The sequence below is a fragment of the Amblyomma americanum genome, chromosome 4, assembly GCF_052857255.1.
Source record: "Amblyomma americanum isolate KBUSLIRL-KWMA chromosome 4, ASM5285725v1, whole genome shotgun sequence".
NCBI lineage: Eukaryota > Metazoa > Arthropoda > Arachnida > Ixodida > Ixodidae > Amblyomma > Amblyomma americanum.
In genome coordinates this window covers 177,469,651-177,487,096 of record NC_135500.1, presented here as the reverse complement: position 1 = coordinate 177,487,096, position 17,446 = coordinate 177,469,651, and the positions used below count along the sequence as shown (strand labels likewise).

The 17,446-nt window shown below is 48.6% G+C and overlaps 1 protein-coding gene across 1 annotated transcript in view; it reads left to right on the top strand.

Moving 5' to 3' along the window:
* Positions 1-6,930, top strand: part of LOC144128754 (cell adhesion molecule Dscam1-like) — a 188,500-nt gene extending 181,570 nt beyond the window's left edge. Inside the window, exons 25-28 of the mRNA XM_077662411.1 lie at positions 4,860-4,908; positions 5,059-5,143; positions 5,220-5,298; positions 5,887-6,930. Of these exons, the coding sequence (XP_077518537.1) occupies positions 4,860-4,908; positions 5,059-5,137 (128 nt within the window). The 3' untranslated portion in view covers positions 5,138-5,143; positions 5,220-5,298; positions 5,887-6,930. The remainder of the gene's footprint in view (positions 1-4,859; positions 4,909-5,058; positions 5,144-5,219; positions 5,299-5,886) is intronic.
* The last annotated feature ends 10,516 nt before the right edge of the window (positions 6,931-17,446 follow it).

Genomic DNA, 17,446 nt, shown 5'->3' with positions numbered 1-17,446 from the left:
TTCCACCGTGCCATTGGCCGAAGGATGCAAGGTGGTCGTATGGATGTGGCGAACGCCCAGAATATTGGCAAGAGCAGTAAACAGGGCCGATTGAAACTGGCGGCCGCGGTCGGTGGTGACGACAGACGGGCATCCGAAACGAGAGACCAAGCCGTCCATGAAGGCCGAGGCAAAGGTCTCGGCTGTAGTGTCAGCAATGGCCAACGCCTCGGGCCAGCGGGTGAAACAGTCCACACAGGTGAGCAGATAAGAGGCCCCACGTGATAACGGGAGTGGTCCAACAATGTCAGTGTGAATGTGGGAAAACCGTGCGTCAGGCGGCCGAAAAGCATAAGCAGGCGGACGGTATATCGGTGAACTTTGACGCGCTGGCAGTGAAGGCAGATTCGTGCCCAGTGGCGGACGTCGGCATTGATGCTTGGCCAAAGGACACGAGATGTAATCAGCTTCTGTGTAGCACGAATACCAGGGTAGCTCAGGCGGTGCAGTTTCTCAAAAATGGTGCGACGGAAAGACAAAGGTACGTAGGGGCGCGAGACGCCAGTGGATGTATCGCACGTAATGAACTGGGAGGAAAACGGCAGTGGACATTCGGCGAAGGACAGGGACGTGAATGAGGAGCGAAGACGATGCAGCTATGAATCATTGCGCTGTGCAGCCGCTAGCTCCTCCGTGTCCATTGGTGATTCAGGCGCCATGGCACTAACACGAGAAAGTGTATCAGCAGCAGCATTCTCCGGGCCATGGACGTGACGGAGATCCACAGTAAACTCGGAGATAAAACACAGTTGGCGGATCTCGCGTGCAGTGTAGGTGCTGTGGTTCCTTTGGAAGGCAAACGTCAAGGGCTTATGGTCCGTGATGACGTGAAAGTCCTGGCCCTCCAGGAAGTGGCGAAAGTGCTTGATGGCGAGGTACACAGCAATTCTTGACCGAAGGTGCTGTATTTAGCTTTCAGCTTCAGCTTTTGAGAGAAAAAACCGAGGGGCTGCCAACTAGAGACGTGCTGCTCGAGAACTGCGCCGACGGCAATGCTCGAGGCGTCGGTGACGAGGCGCAGTGCAGCGTCAGGAACTGGATGTATGAGCAAAGTGGCGTCTGCGAGCACCTTCTTGGCTGCAGCAAATGCATCGGCAGCGTCCTCAGTCCACTCAAGTGGCGCAGCAGAATTTTTTTGCAGCCAAAAGATCAGTCAGAGGCTTCAGGAAAGAGGCGCACTTCGGGAGAAAGCGGCGATGAAAGTTCAGGAGGCCCAAGAATTCTCTGTGCTTTTTTAGTGACGTGGGGGCGGGAAATTCTTGGATTGCTTTGACTTTGCTGTCGAGAGGCCGAATGCCCTGTGGAGTGACAAGATGGCCGAGGAACTGTATTGTAGCTACGCCAAAGAGGCACTTGTTCGGGCTGATGACGAGCCCATATTCATCCAGTCGGTGGAAGAGGGCGTGCAGATGAGCTTCATGCTCAGTACCGACTGAACTTGCTGCGAGGAGATCATCGATGTAAGCGTCCATCCGCGTACCCTCGTTGATAACTCGCTGAAAAGTCTGTGCGGTGTGGCGCAAGCCAAAAGGCATCCGCACGTACTCGAAGAGGCCTAATGGTGTGGTAATGGCCGTCTTTGGAATATCAGCGGGATCCACAGGAATTTGATGATAATTAAGCCTTCACTAAGTCAGTTTTAGAGAAGTTCGTGCACCCAGCCAAATTTGATGTGAAATCCTGTATGTGAAGAAGTGGATAGCGGTCTGGTAAAGTGTGAGCGTTGAGGGCGCGGTAATCTCCACATGGTCTCCAGTCGCCCCGATCTTTCTTTGTCGCCATGTGAGGTGGCGATGCCCAGTTGCTGGAGGAAGGGCGTACTATGCCCAGTTCCAGCATGTGTTGGAACTCACGGCGAGCTATAGCGAGGCGTTCTCCCGACAGACGTCGAGGGCAAGCAAACACCGGAGGTCCCGAAGTCACAATGTGGTGAGTGATCGAGTGCTTCACCGGTAGCTCTCTGGTATGCGGCTTTGTGAGGTTGGGAAAATCAGCCAGAACTTTCGCATACGGCGAAACAGGGACGAGAGCGCGAAGCTCCGTCGCCGCAGTGGTGGAGAGTACGCCATTGACGAAGAGGTGCGTGCTGAGATCTATGAGGCAATGAGCTTGCATGTCGACGGCTAGGTTGAAGAAACTGAGGAAGTCCGCGCCGAGAACAGCTTGCGAGACGTCAGCGATAATGAAGATCCAGCGAAACGTGCGGCGCAATCCGAGGTTCAGCGTCAGGAACCGTTGGCCGTACGTGCGAATGGGGGAGTTGTTGATCGCATGGAGCGGAGAGGTCTGTTCGTTGCGAAGGCGATCTGCCCAAGAGTCCGCTATGAGGCTGACTTGTGCTCCCCTGTAGACCAGGAAACGAGTGCCGGTAATCTTGTCCGAGACATAAAAGAAGCGGCATGTCCGTCCACCAGCACCACTTGCCGCCGCCAGTGGCCGGTCGCGGCGTTTCCCGACCAGGAGCACAAGTGTGTGCGCTTGCGGGCAGAGCTGCCGAAAATACGGTGGTACCAGCAGACAGCCGAGGGCGATGTGGCTGGCCACGCGTCGGATGGTTGAAATTCCGGGAAGCGGTGGCGTGGCCTGAACCTCGGCGGAGGAGGGTGCGGCAAAGGCGCGAGGACATCGAGCCGCCTGGCAAGAGCATCAAGTCGACATTCGATGCTGGCAAGCTGGGAGTCTGCGGCAGTAGTTGGAGGCGGACTGGTCACAGAGCTGAATTTGGGGAGCCGTGAGTAATGCAAAACAGTCAGCGAGTTCAGCGAGCTTGTCTAATGAAACATTACCCGCAGCTGCGAGGATGGGGACCATGTGTTGGGGAAGACGCTGAAGGAACAACTCACGAAGAAGTGGGTCGTGTTGAGCAACGGAGTCTCCCAGAATGTGGCGCATGCGACGGAGGAGCTGCGAAGGGCGGCTGTCACCAAGCTCTGTAGCGCTGAGGAGCTGCTGGAGTTTGCTGCGCTCAGACGCTGACTTTCGGTCGATGATAGCCGCCTTCAGCGTGTCGAAGGGTCAAGCCGAGTCCGGCGAACTGATGGCGTCCACTAAGTCCTCAGCGACGTCAGGAGGCAAGGACGACACGAGGTGGAGGAACTTGGTCCCCTGGCTGGTGATACGTTGAAGCTGGAAATGCGCCTCAACCTGCAGGAGCCAGGCGCGGGGGCTATTGGGCCAAAATGGCGGCAGGCTGACTAGCTGGAACGCGGCCACCGAAGCACCAAGAGGCTGAGCGTTCTGGGACGGGTCACCGCCGGTAGTAAGGGCGGAAGAGCCAGAGGAATCCATGTAGGAAGATTGGGTTGCGTGTTCGAAGTCGGGTCGCCAAATCTGTCGGAGCTAAGGCGAGGAAGAACCAGCTGCGACAGTGTTGAGGTTGTTGTTGTTAGCCTATCAAAAGATGGCACATACCCACACTGGGGGATCGGCCAAGAATCGGGTGGCTGTTCACCTGAACGCAGTTAACAAAAAAGAAAAGCACGTGGGAGCGCAACACCGGTGAATTTTTCGTCATGAACAGAAAAGGAATGAGTGTTTTGATTTTAAAATTTTAAGAATAATAATAAAGGGAGGGATTAAATATTAATGATTTAGTCAAAATGTAATAATTGATAGAAAAGAAAAGCTTGGAACACTTAGCAAGGCAGTCGGTGAGATTCCATCACGAAATTTAGAACAGCGGTACAAACAGATCTGTGGCTGAACCCAAATGTGGTGGCGCCAAATGATAGCAAGAGCGGGCTGCTCAAACTAAGGCCAAGATGCTGCAAGGGCTCCTCCAGCAACCTTTTTCTCAGAGAGTTGAATCGGCGACAATACAGCCAAAAATGTTCAATACATTCAGGCTCACGGCAAAATGCACAAAGGGGAGAGAGCGCCAAACCCGACTTGTGTAAATAGAAATTTAGAGGGGGGGGATGCGGCAGCGAAGCCTCGTCAGTGATACTTCAAGCTGCCGAGAGCAACAAATTTTCCTGTTCCAATAATATTTAAGGTGCTCATAATCCGCCGATGTTAAAAGTGTTAAAGGTTCGAACTGTTTATTTGCGCTGCTCGCGCTGCGGTGGCCTAGCCCAACTTCCTCTTTCTTGTCCGGCGCCGCGTGCCATGGCCTGCGAGCCGAGCGCGCCGCGAGAGGCGCTACAAAGCCATCCGAAGTAGGGTGTTTTAATGCCAGCGCCGCTCCACTGGAACTGGCACTGGCTCCATTGGCACGGGCGCTGGCATTGAGGCACCCTAATCCGAAGCAGCTTTTTCAACAGCTCGTTATTCAGGCACGGTTTCTGAGTTTTCGTGCATTCAATGGCTCATCATTGCATTTACCCATGCGATATTCACCAGCAAGCGCGAAAATCTGAAATTCTAGCTCAGACAGTGTTTTTCAACAGTCAGCAAAGCAGTGGGTCTTTTTAAATGTCTTTCCGGCAGTGTTTGCATTATTCGAGCCTATCTTCATGTCTTTGAAACTCGATATCCGGATGGCCTTTCCAACGTATTGACAGCCAACCCTATTGAGTCAGTTTAGCCAAGGGCTTGGGTTAATGTCGACGAAAAGTGCAACTGTGAACACTGCGCGGCGCACTGGAATTTGGCGTTCATGTCAGTAAAACCACTTTGAAAGTAGCCGCTAACTAGTATCGCTCTGCACTCGCTCTCCCGATAATCAACGTCTCACACCTTCCCTTCGAATAATAATAACACTGAGCACGTATTATGTCCCCCGAAATTAATGGAAACCATCTCTGCAGTTATGGCTGACTGAAAAAAAAAAGGCTTGACAATGGCTTGTTTTGTGCTCTCTTGTTTCTCTTTTTCTTTAGCCGAACACATAGCCATACAGTCTAGGAAGTCGCAGACTGCCACGGGACTGTAAGTGATCGTTGCATTTTTCCTCTTTGTTCAGTAAAGCACGCAAATTAAATGAGTCATTGCACGCATCACAGAATCTCCCAACCAGTTACGCTACAAAATTAGGTTAAAATAGAAACAAAACCTCATTCTTCCTGGTTTCTATTCTAGAAGCCGAGACGGATCCGAGCTTTTCTACGTTTCGAGCAAATGTAAAGTATTCGACGAAGACGACATGCACAGGTTATGACGTGCGGTGAGTTGGAAAGCCTCTGGTGATGCACTTTCTTGCGTCAAAGGACTCTCTTATAACACTGCGTACTGCATTACAGGCTAAAGCCTTCCGCTCCTCTCGAAGACTGGAAAGAAGCAGTTTTGCAGAAGGATAATCAACGCAAGCCTCTTGATTTTGTAAGTATTGCGTCTCACATAGCTGTCATGCATAACATTCGCACCTTCCTTCGCGTACCTATCTTCGTGCGTGTTTCTTTTTTGCACCTTTGCGCGTTATTGTTACCTCTTCGACGTTTCTGCAGCTGAGGCTGCACAAATCATTCAGCTCTGCACTTGCACTCGCATGACCTCATTGTGCGTGATGATTTTCCAACAAGACAGACATTTTTCAAGCAGGAATTTGCAGAAGCACAAGCGTTTTTCGCATCAAAACATACTCGTCGCACTTTTTACGTTCATGAGTTCTAATGCCAAGACGTAATTATATCTCATTTTGTAATCTATTCACGTCCATTTATAATTTTAGAGCAGTCCGTTTAGAGCGGTGATTTTTAAATTGCTGCCTCAATGGTGCAGAAGACATGTGGAAAAAATGCAGTAAACATCAAAGTAAAGACAATAAGGCCTTGGAGTAAAAATAGCGGGCAACGTTGTCAGCGAAAAAATTACAAGCGTCCAGGCTGAATAAGCACACGAAGCAGGAATCAAATGTCTTTACTCCTATCCATTGTAGTTTTAAAATTATGCATTTTTTTCTTTCTCCAGGTAAATTGGATCGGGAACCAAGAATGCACCACTACCACCTCCACACTGCGTTATCTAGCCTTTATAATGTGCTTGAGAGCGTTAAGTTTGAAGACTAGTGCATCAGTTTTCTACGAAGTTGCGTCTTGTCAGCCCGGCTCAACTGATCACTCCAGTTTAGGAGAATCAAGAATATGACCGCTGCTGCTAACTATCAAGTTTCACTCAATCCATCGCATTAAACTGAGCTTTCTAAAACTAAATACCATGAGGCGAGCAAGCAGCCAGCTTAAGTTTTGATAAAGAAACTTTATCCGGCAAGCAACAACGGCACAATCAGCGTCAACTAAGACTTCAGCAGTATTTTTTTAGTTGATCAAAGCTTACCTTGAAAATGCTGTCATTTCAAAGCCTAACAGCAGCAACACTGGTGCTGCACTGAACTTAGTAGTGCATCGGTGACAGCTACTGAATAACATAAATATAACTGCAGTATTCTACAGCGGTTGTCAATGCCGCCACTGCACGATTTCTTCGTGCGTTAGGCTATAATTCTAGGAAAATATTTATGTTAGCATAAAGTAAGCTGGAATCATTCTCAAAATTCGTTTTCCACCGGCTTATGCCTGCACGTACCATTTTTCGTTTCGAACGATCTGAGGGCTGCAGGCAGTTCCCTGTCAGCTGCAATCAAAACCGAATACGAAGGCTGCTCCCGCTGCTCCATGCCTGCTGCCCCTCCTTCATCCCCACTCAACGCCCTCTCCCGTCCGTTTTCACCCTCATACGACGCGCGGCCGCCCAGGAAGACAGTCGAGTTCACTGCGTCTGTATCTCCGGAGGGATCGTCACTTTGCGTACGATTTGGCTGTCTTATTTTACATTGTTTTTTTTTTGCGGTCATACGTCGAAACCTTTACCCTGGTCATTTGCGCGAAACGCAGGGGGCGTTCCAGGAACTGTAAGAAACGGCACTGCCCAAGAAAGGGCGACGGGATGCTTGAATTATGGTGTGCACATTTGTATATACAAGAAGGAGAACTTTTCTTTAATAAATTATTTTACAAGAACGTGGCGCAGATGAGCATTTCTTATCATGCTACCCGCATCGGAACAGCGTAGTGGATCCGCGATGCAGTTTCAAGAGACGACAAAAGACACAAAATTTTACGAGTGAACACTGTTTCTTAGTGCACAAGGTTTTACTGTGAGAGGCTGCTTCAATTATGCATACGCGCGGCCACTTTGAATTTTTGCGAGAACCAACCTGAATGCTGATCACACTGCGGGTTCAGCGCAAAACCACGAGTAATATGCTGCGGCATGAGAGGGGGCTGTTAGGGCGCCCAGGCTTCGGAGCTCACCGCTGATCACCACTTGTTACGGGTCGGGTAGCACGACCGGCTGTTGTGATGCAGGGTAGCGTTGTTTGGCCGGAGAAGGGATGAGGAACGATGGAACCTGAAGTTTGGGAAAACGAAAAACAAGAGTATTTACTGGCACTTTGAAGAAACTTATTTACATATTTTGCGAAAGAAAGAACAAACAGTAAAGAATTACGAGTTCAGAGCGTCGAGCGACTGGATGAGCCCTGTCACCAAGGCCCAGAGCGTTCGTTCCCGCTCAGGATGCTTCTTAAATGCACTAAGGCTCCGCCCATTTCACCGGGCGGAGGCCAACTAAACACGAGGCACAGATCGGAAGAGTGACACCGCACATAGCACGCGGAGCACCGTGGGAATGGGCGAGGAGGATTCGGAGGTCCGCTGCTACTTCGCCCGAAGCTTCACGTCCATCCAAGGTACGGCGCCGTGGCTACAACCTCGGCGTGCTCTCCGGTCGGGACGTTCTCGTCAGACACGATTAATTAAAGGAAGGCGCCGTCTCTTCTTCCCTCCGTCGTCTTGTCCATCGTCGGTCGCGTCTCGCGGCGAACAGACAAAGGGAAGGTCATTTCCCCCCCCCCTTTTCTGAAGAGCGTGGGAAAGATTCCGCAAACAGGTTCCCAGCACATTTTTTTTTTTTCGTGGGGTCCTCGCGGGGTGAAACGACCTGTCGAAATTGCCGCTACCGCGTGGTCATCGCGGTCGATGGAATCCTCGCTTTAATCTTCTTCGGCTGGTGTGCATCCCGTTCAAAACAGGGCGCTCATTTGCATTGCAAGAATGGAAAAGAATGCATAAGCATGTCGCAGGTTTTGCGGCGCAGAAAGGTGGAAGATTTTATCTCAACAAGTTGACTTTTTTTCGCAGCGTGCGCTTTGCTGGTTAAGAAATTAACATCACTATATTTGGTGGTCACTTTTGCATACCAAATAGACGCGATTCACTATGTGCAGTTTCAGGTTATCTCTGCAGTTAAGTGTCCTTGATACAAGGCCCTCACATAATGTCACTTAAGAAGCAGTCACATAATGCCTCAATCGTAAACAGCGCAATGATCGTGTACTAACACAAAGTCTGTGCCACTCAATCAAAGCTGTAGCTGGTACCATCTAATTACGCATGAAATTCACAAGGCTGTCACGTGCTATAAATGTTGTTGAATTTGGGACACCTTGGCTATCCCACCGTCAGCTGTTGAATCGCTTACTACATCTGCCCAAAACACAACTTCCAACGCGTCACAGAAGGTTCTTACATATGAAAAGCCTTGTTCTAAGAAACTTAACGACAGCTCCCTCAGTGCGAGGCATACGAAAGCGTAAATGTGCTTCGCAGGTAGCATTCCCTGGCTATCAATATGCGCAGTGGACGTAAAAGACCTCTCATGTATCTGACGCGAGAAAACGAACCCAGAATCACCATCAACAAACTCTCGCAGCAAACATATGGTTTTCAGAGACATGGATGCGCGTGTCCTATCTGGTGCGCGAACTTAATTGCCTCCTGTTCTGTGGAGCATGTTGAGGTAAGTCCTGAACTCCCTTGAAGTTGCGCTGAAGAGCAGACTCGCAAATATGGAAATAACCTTCAGACACGGACTGAAAAACGCTTTTTTAATTCTTTACTAAGGTCTAGGTTGGCACAGACGATCCCACTACAGAAATTTGAGTTTTAAAGACTGAGTTTTAAGGATGCCTGCGCAGAACAGCGTTCCATGAAGAGTTTTTTTTTTGGTAGGACGACTGTATCTCTCTGTGCCACGGACAGAACAAGAGAGGCCGGCAGCAAAGCAGTGGTCTATGCAGCGCTCGGGTGTGTACATAAAGGGGAAGGGGATGTGTGCGGTGCCTTCCCTTCGTGAATCACATCGCTTACGTCACACACACCACTAAAACTAAAATGGCTTGTAGTTAAAAGAAATGGTGCAGTAACTGTCTCACATATGTCGGTGGACACCTAAACCACGCCGTAAGGGAAGGGAAAAAGGAGGTACTAAGAGAAGAAAGGAAGAAAGAGGTGCCGTAGTGGAGGGCTCCGGAATAATTTCGACCACCTGGGGATCTCTAACGTGCACTTCCATCGCACAGCACACAGGCGCCTTAGCGTTTCGCCTCCATCGAAACACGTCCGCCGCAGTCGGGTTCGAACCCGGGAACTCCAGCTCTGTAGACAAGCGCCTTCACCACTGAGCCAACGCGGCGGCGAGTGGCCTCTGCGGTGCAAGACAAAGTAGCCTAGCGCATTTTGAACGTTATTGTGTTCGTTTAGTCTAAAACGGATGAATAAATTTTTCCAGGCGTGGCGGCTGCTTAGTCTACAATAAAAAATACTGTGCAGTATAGAGGTGTCCTTCGGCTAGCTGAGCTCATTATCCGATTCAGCCTGCTTACAAAAATAAAGTGTGTTAGAGCAGTTTAGTTCGAGTATGTTTAAGCCTGAAGTGATCACGTTCGAATCACGCCAGACTGCACAACATCAACAGCGGGCGCTGTAAAATTTTGACACGCGTCTGTGACGCACGGAGGGACAAAGTTTTAACAAAGACGCCGCAGTGCGCCTAGCTGAGTTTGGCTCCAGCGCGGACGAAATGACTAGGCTGACGCGGCAGCCTTTGGGCTTCTAGAGAAAGTAAAAGAAAACCTGTGGGTCCTAATGAAAGTTTTCTTTTATAAATAATCGGTATCTATAAAAGAAACTAGGATGTATTAAGATAAGGCAGTGTGTGCTTTGTGTTCGAAATCAGTGAATCTTAAAGTGCACCAGATGTATTGAACGTTTCAGGCTCTTACGCCTTTGCTGAAATTTACACTAATATCTAATTAACTTATTTGTTGACCACACATGAGTGTAGCTGGTGGCAATCAAAATTGTCTCGTTTACACGCGCTTTCAGCGGCTGCTAAATACATCTGCAGTTAGATAAATCTTTGTATTTTGGTTTCAAGAGTGAAGTTTGTTTCTAGTGACGATATGCGTCTGGTTAGAAAAGAAAGGTACAAAATCTATCTTTTTTCCTGTATCTTCGATATTACCCAATAAGAACAGCCTTTCGCCGCGTTCTGTCAACAAATTTCTTACACATCAACGCTTTCTCGGCCTCTGCATTTACGCTTTGTCAACCGTATCTCTCTCCGAGCTTTGCCAAAGCAGTGCATATATCGTACTATCTCCTTTCCGCTGCCATTCTTGTCTAGACGCATTATTAGGCAGTACTGGCACGAGCTTTAAGCTTCTGCACTCCTATGGATTTGCACTACACGTAAATCTCCTTCGTACCTGTGGAAAACGGGCGTGTCACGTTGCTTCGGCAGTCTAGATACGTTCGCTACTAATGGAAAAGATATCCGTGATTGATTGATTGATTGATTGATTGATTGATTGATTGATTGATTGATTGATTGATTGATTGATTGATTGATTGATTGATTGATTGATTGATTGATTGATTGATTGATTGATTGATTGATTGATTGATTGATTGATTGATTGATTGATTGATTGAAATAGAAACGACCTCCTTAGTGCATGGTATTTGTCCAAGTTTGAGGAAATGATTATGTGAGAAGTATATTCATGCATTTAGGATATTTCCAGGTAGTAGTGGCCGCAGCGGGCGCGGGACAGGGAAACTAGAGACCAGAAGGAGAGAGCCCTGTCTCACAGCGCAGCGGGTCTGACCTGGCTGATGCAGACATCGCACAGGAATGGCATGTTCGAGCTTCCTTTTGGCACGAAAAAAGTGTTAGCCATGCTACGTTCCGCACGTGCAGTCATCTTCGGAGGCTGGCGCCAACCTACTGCACTGGCATAACCCAGCTGCACCACGAGTAGATCGAGAACCTCACAACAGGTTCATTATGTGCAGCAGCCCGTGCCCACGTGACGCCAGCATCAAGAGGCGAATGCGAACGTCGTGCACCGAAAATGCCCTCGTCGGCCGAGATGGAGGGGAAGCAACCCGGAATGCGAATATGATTGATTTCGTGCCATGCTTGTGATCTCGGCGGCGCTCTGATCCGTTCGAGCCTCGCGCTGTGTTGGATCTCGGCTGGAGCGAACGCGACGCAGCTGTTGCCGGCCTCGACAAGCACAACACGCGCGTGCAAGCATTATCACGGTGACGGGCAGGCAGAGCCGAGATGCAGACGCGAGCGTAGCACCGTACGATATGCAGCAGCTGTCGCATTTCCTGCGCTTTGGACGGTGTTTGACTTCCCCACGTCCTGCAGCAATCTGTCACCTCACTCGCAGTTTTCGGTGGGAGACTCGAATGCGTGGAATGCGCTTAAAAGAAAAGATAGTTTCTAAAGAAGCTCTACAGCTACGAAAACAGCCCACTATTGATCACCTTAAGGTTGCAGCTCCGGCTGCCCACAGTTCATTGCTTAGCCGATTCAGAAAGAAAAGATTAACATAGATTAGAAATAAGCTGCGTTAGATGGGTTTTTCTGTCACGAATGAGAAAAAGAGTGGTTTGACCATGCTAACCACCAACTAGCCCAATTTGAAACCCTCTTAGAGTAAGAGAGTAATTGTTAAACCTCACAACGGCGAGACGGCGTTCTTTGAATATCACTGAATGCGTAACTAGCTCTTGTTTGTTAGTATACAGGTGCCACAGTTCTCTCTACACTAATGTACATGATAGCTATTGCTACCCCTGAAATCCTTAATCGGCAATTGCCTGAAATATCAGTACATTGATCGACTACGTGCATATTATTTGGACGCCTTAAACTGAGTGAACAAAATAATCACCATTAACCGAAGTGTAGAAAGCATCTGACCACAGCAAGGTTTGAAGCATTTGGTTGTTTCTTTCGACGAGCCGCTGTGGCCCGCCGCGGTCAGCCAAAGCTAATCCCGTGCAGCCCAAGAGCATCCTTCTTGTCCCACAGGCCACACTCATTTGGCCGAATGGTGCGCCCATTCAGTGAGGGTCACATTCAGGGCGTTTGCATGAACCCGACCAAAAGCGGGTCAAGCCGGCTAGCAGAGGAAGAGAGGGGTGGGAAAGGCAGGCAGGTTAATTGAAAGAGAGTTTCAGTCGGCTTCCCTGCACGCGGCAACGACAGAGGAGCTGTGAAGAGGGTTCAGGAAGGGCAGGTGTTAAGAAAGGAACAAGGACGTCAGGTAAGGACTAGCGCGCTGAAGAGTCACAGCCTGTCAAGCAAGCAGGAAGCATTCAGCAAGCGGGACAGTTCCTGGCGACCTTGAGAGCTGACGACCGATGCGGTCACCGTAGAATAATTTTACTCTACTTCAGCGGGGAAGGATCGAAGCAGTCTAGTCCATAGCACAGCATTTATCTTTGAGCTCAAGACACAGGACATTCGTATACCAGATTTCCTGTGGTCTCGCCGCAACCACAGTCGCAGCATGCAGCACTAAAGAAAAAGGTAGCGTCGTAATGCACTGCTGCGCCTAGACTGCCCCAATGCAGAAATGCATGCGTGCTGACCAGTGTTCTAGGCCACTGCGACACAGTTCGCGCATAAAATTTTCAGAGGCGAGTCGAAACAGCCCGTACTTCTCAAGCGCCGGGTGAAATCTAGGGCAATTCCAACCAATAGGAGTGTAGGCAGAGGGCGCATGTTTGCAAACAGCGTATCTCTTGCGGACAGCCTGTTGCACAGGTGCAGAGCGCGTACCGAGAGGGTGTCACGGAGCGGGCACAAGTGAGGGGAGTAGCCATGGAACGGTGTCGGCAGGCAAGGGATGAACTAGGCAGTAAAAGATGATGCTAATGATGAATTTTAATGGCGCAAAAACATTTGCGGCCAAAGAGCGCTAGCTTTGGCACAAGCACAATAGACGTTTAGTACAGCGCCTAGCTCTATCGCTACCGTACCGCGCGCCGCCAGCTCTGCACCGAGCTCGCCGGCACGTGGCGCCACCTGGGGCCCCACGGTGATTCTGATTAGTCTCCACCACGGCCGGTTGCTCCCTTCGAGACTGGCCGTGGTCTAGACGCCACAGGTGTGGGCCCAGTTAGATGGAGGCCTCCCCTTTGTATTGGGTGGTGACAACTGTCACGGAGTCATTAACGCCTAGCGTGCTCAATATCTTCGGACTGAGTGCCAATTTTCTTCCCAATTCTAAACCACTCGCTTAACCTTCTCCACCAATTTTTTAGTTGTATCTTACTTGTTTCTGCCTTTTTGAAACTTGATCCTGTCTTGTCTTGGCTATTCCTAACACTCGAGTGCTTCGCGGATACCTGCGGATACTAGCGTTTGGAGGGTCTTACACTGGTTAAGAATATGTTCTATCGTTTCCCTGCCTTGCATACAGCAACAGAAAACGTTATCAATGGTGTCAAATTTTTGCCGGTAGCACTTGGTGACCAAGCATGCAGCCCTGGCATGGAAAAGAGAACCACTCACTTTTGAAGTGTCTAAAAAGTTTTCCCTTTTTAAACTTAGATTCAGCTGTCCTATTTAGCTCGTAGGCACGGGACACCATCTGCGCCCTCACAGCGGACTTAGAAGGCCGCGCCGCCGTCGCTCGTGTCCGGCCTTAGTATATGCCGTCGCTGCCTAGTCTTTAAAAGTACAGTAATTTCCTTTGTGATGCCGAGCATACCTGCCTTCGCAACTTTGTTATTGTAAGCGATATTTTAAAACCCCGCGAAGGACGTAAAGTTCAAATTGACGCTAGTGTTAACTAAACTAACACTTGCAAGAAACATTAAACGAGAACTTTTGAACCACATTCGAGCGGCACCTTGAGCACTTTAACCGCCCCAGGTCATAGAGGATGGGCCTAGATGAGCGGACAAATTCTGCACACGAAGAAGATGAAAATGTAGTGTTAAATGCATTCCTACATTTAAAAAACTGGCCAGAATTATATGGCGCAAGCTTGAGCCCCCGCGCTAGCAGGAATCGCGTAAAAGCTTGTTGGGTGGGCTGAGTAAAGCGATTCGGCATTTGAAGAAATGTAGTGAGAGCGGCGCGTGTTCGCGTGCAGCTGTGTCACCACGCAGCAGTAATAGCGGCTCGAAACTAGAGCATAGAAAGCGAGGCCTTCGCTTGCGCCTTCACCGTTTACTTCGGAGGCTGGATGGCAGCGGGCAAGATGCCCATGGCAGAGCATCGCGAGACTCCGCAAGTGCACGAAGGCACAAATAAAAGCGCTCCCTTTGCTCTTCTGTATTTACTCCATAAAAGGCGCCATTCCATAAGTAACAAGCTTTCAAGAAGAGGACGAGCTTTGTTATATACAACCATGGTCTTATGGCTCTTATCCTACGGGGCTTCATGGCACGTATATCCACTAAGGAACAAGCGCATGACTCCGTACTCCCAGCTCATTAAAATGTGTTTCCTTTTATCTCACCTAGCTTCATGCGCGACGGCCAGTTGTGTGCCTCGCTTACTAGCCAGTTTTGTCCGAGCAGTCGCAGTAACGTCAATTATCTTGGATGTAAATACATCAGAAATATTAGCTTGCGTTGTTGTAAGCCCCATGACAGGGAAAAATAAAAAGCGTTGGTCCAGGCTTAATTCTTATTGAAGCCATACCATTTAGTGTGAAAGAATGAGCGCCTGTGTTCCCCTTTCTGTTATTCACAATGAATGTTTACCAACTTGCTCAGTTATCTGCCGTGATATAGCATTTTTGTTGTCGTCTCACAGAAAAAAATTGCCGGCTTCTCTGTCACAAAATTTCCTGATCGGTCGAGAGAGTTCTCGGGACGTAGTCGTGTCATCACAACCTACCCACCGTGGCAGGTAGAAACTGGCTTACCGGATTCTGACCAAACTGCCCATCGTTGCCAAATTCAGTGAAGTTGCCACCTGCCCACAGTGGCGCTGCGCATGAGCCTTACGGGAGCTCGGGAAGAGCAAGCTGGGTCTCACGAGTCCCCCTGGTGGCTGTGTTTGAAACGGACACTTGCCGGGGCAGTGGTTCATCGCTCAACCGCTGTGCCACTGCGCCATTGGTGGTATGAGGGCTTCCCACGATCTATGAATGTAGTTGAGACGATCGTAATGTCATCAACACCGACGTTACCACCAGTGGACCAACCATAGGGCACCGCCAGATTTGAAAATCTGGGGGCCCCAAAAATTTTGAAGTTGGGCCATCCCCAGAAATTCCCAAGGAGCCTCAAAATTTTGGAAGTAGGCACACCCCCAGTAAATGAGTTAAGGTGGATTCGTGGAGATTAATGAATAGGGTTAGTATAATTCCACATGGCAGCTAAATATAATGCACTCGAACATTGTGTAAGATAATGGCTCATGAATACTCCGCTCCGTGTTCTGGCGGCAAAAATTGCAAGAACGTCAAACGCTCATTGCAGACACCAAAGCAGGCAACCATTACAGAACCCTTACAGTTTTTTTGCAGAAACATTATCAATCTCTAAAGCATGCTTAACTGCTCTACAAAATCCTCACTTAAATATGCATGTGAGCTGACATATATCCACTTGCCTTCTGTTCAGTCGATTCCAAAAATAAACAGCACTATTTCAGACATAAGCTTAAAAAATATACACATGTAGGCCAACCATTCGCCACGCCAAATTAAAATTCTTTTCTTTTAAGCCGTTTCGCCTGTTGTCTACATGTAATAAATTAATGTAAGTTAAGGAACTCGCATACGCCAGCGGCACCAGTCACTCTTAATTAGCGCTCATTTCTTGCCCTGAGCGAGTCATCTAACGTCCTCGAGACAAGATCGACTGCTGTGGACAGTGGCGCGAGGTGTCAGAATAACAAAACTCGAAAGTTCCATCTACTCGCGTTGCGTGTCGGCGCTCAGACAACTTCACCTCTTTCATTTAATGGCCAACGCTCTAAACAGTGTCAAGTAGTTCGAGGACATTCCACCACGTCGCTCTCAGCGAGCGGCCGTCGAGAGCAACGCTGCAGCTCCCAGAACTCACCGCTGACGTTAGCAACGAGGTTCAGGGCATTAATTCGCTGTTTTCCTTTTCGCATCACTGATAGTAATAGCAGATGGCCTTCTCATAAAAAGAAACGTCGAGACGGTGCATGTTTTCACGTATTACAGAGCACAACTAGGAATGAAAAAAAAAAAGATCACCGAATCATTTTAAAGCCTTAGGTAGACAGGGATATATAATTCACGCCAAAAATCTAGGGTACTTATCATCTAAGCAGTGATCTGTCTAGCTCAAGGAGTCTTTACAAACTGCGGTGACTAGGTTAATTTTATGGTACTACCTTCCTTGACCCCTCCATCTGTATTGATTACATTGGCCGTGGTTAGATGCTTTGGAAGAAAGTAGTTTGCCAGAACAGCGCTTGGCAGATTGTTATTTGCCCAGACGCAAAACAAGCCTTGTCGAAAAGTTTGATAGCAGACTGAGGCTGCACACCGAACATTGTTCATTTTGTTGTGCGTTTTACTTGCCAGATGTGAGAACCTAAAATTGGTAAACGGCATAGAAGCTTCCATTTTGGCTCAAATAGCAAGTGCGAGATAAACATAGCATTTGCCTACAATGAAAAGCTATACAGCTTTCACAGGAACTTCTTAGAACAAAAAATAAATTTATCTTTGACCGGAAGGGTTCGAACCCGGGACTTAACCAGGATGGCTAGGGCGACAGCGAATTGCCCAATAACTCGAATTTGAAACGGTGTTGATCAAATGTTTAGGGGAATCCCCAAAGATAGAGTAGATTTGTAAAAAGGAAATAATTATTCGTTGGCATCCAGCTAAGCGCAGATATACGGCTACAAAGGCAAGCTATGCAACTTTCACAGAAACTTCGTAGTTAAAGACAAATTCCCCTGGTCCGGGGTTCGAACCCGTGAACCCATTACATCCTGCTTGTGTGAAAGCTGTATACCTTTCTTTAGTAGCCGTATGGCTGCGCTGGGGTGGATGTGAATGAGTAATCACTCCCTTATTACAAATCTACTCCACCTTGGGGGATTTCCCGAAACATTTGACCAAACATAGCATGCACTGTGGTGATAGCGTGCCCATAAAGCATCTTCAACAAGAAAAAAAAGTCATCTTCACGCATCCGAAAGTCCAGTGGACAATATGACAATGCGAATATTTAGATATATGTTAACTGGACAATATGACAATGCGAATATTTAGATATATGTGAACCGCTGGGCGAAACAGTTTTTAAGGGGGGGAAGGGGGGGGGGGGATATCCTTCTTGTCTCCCGGATCTTCAGGCACAGTCATGACGCTGAAAAA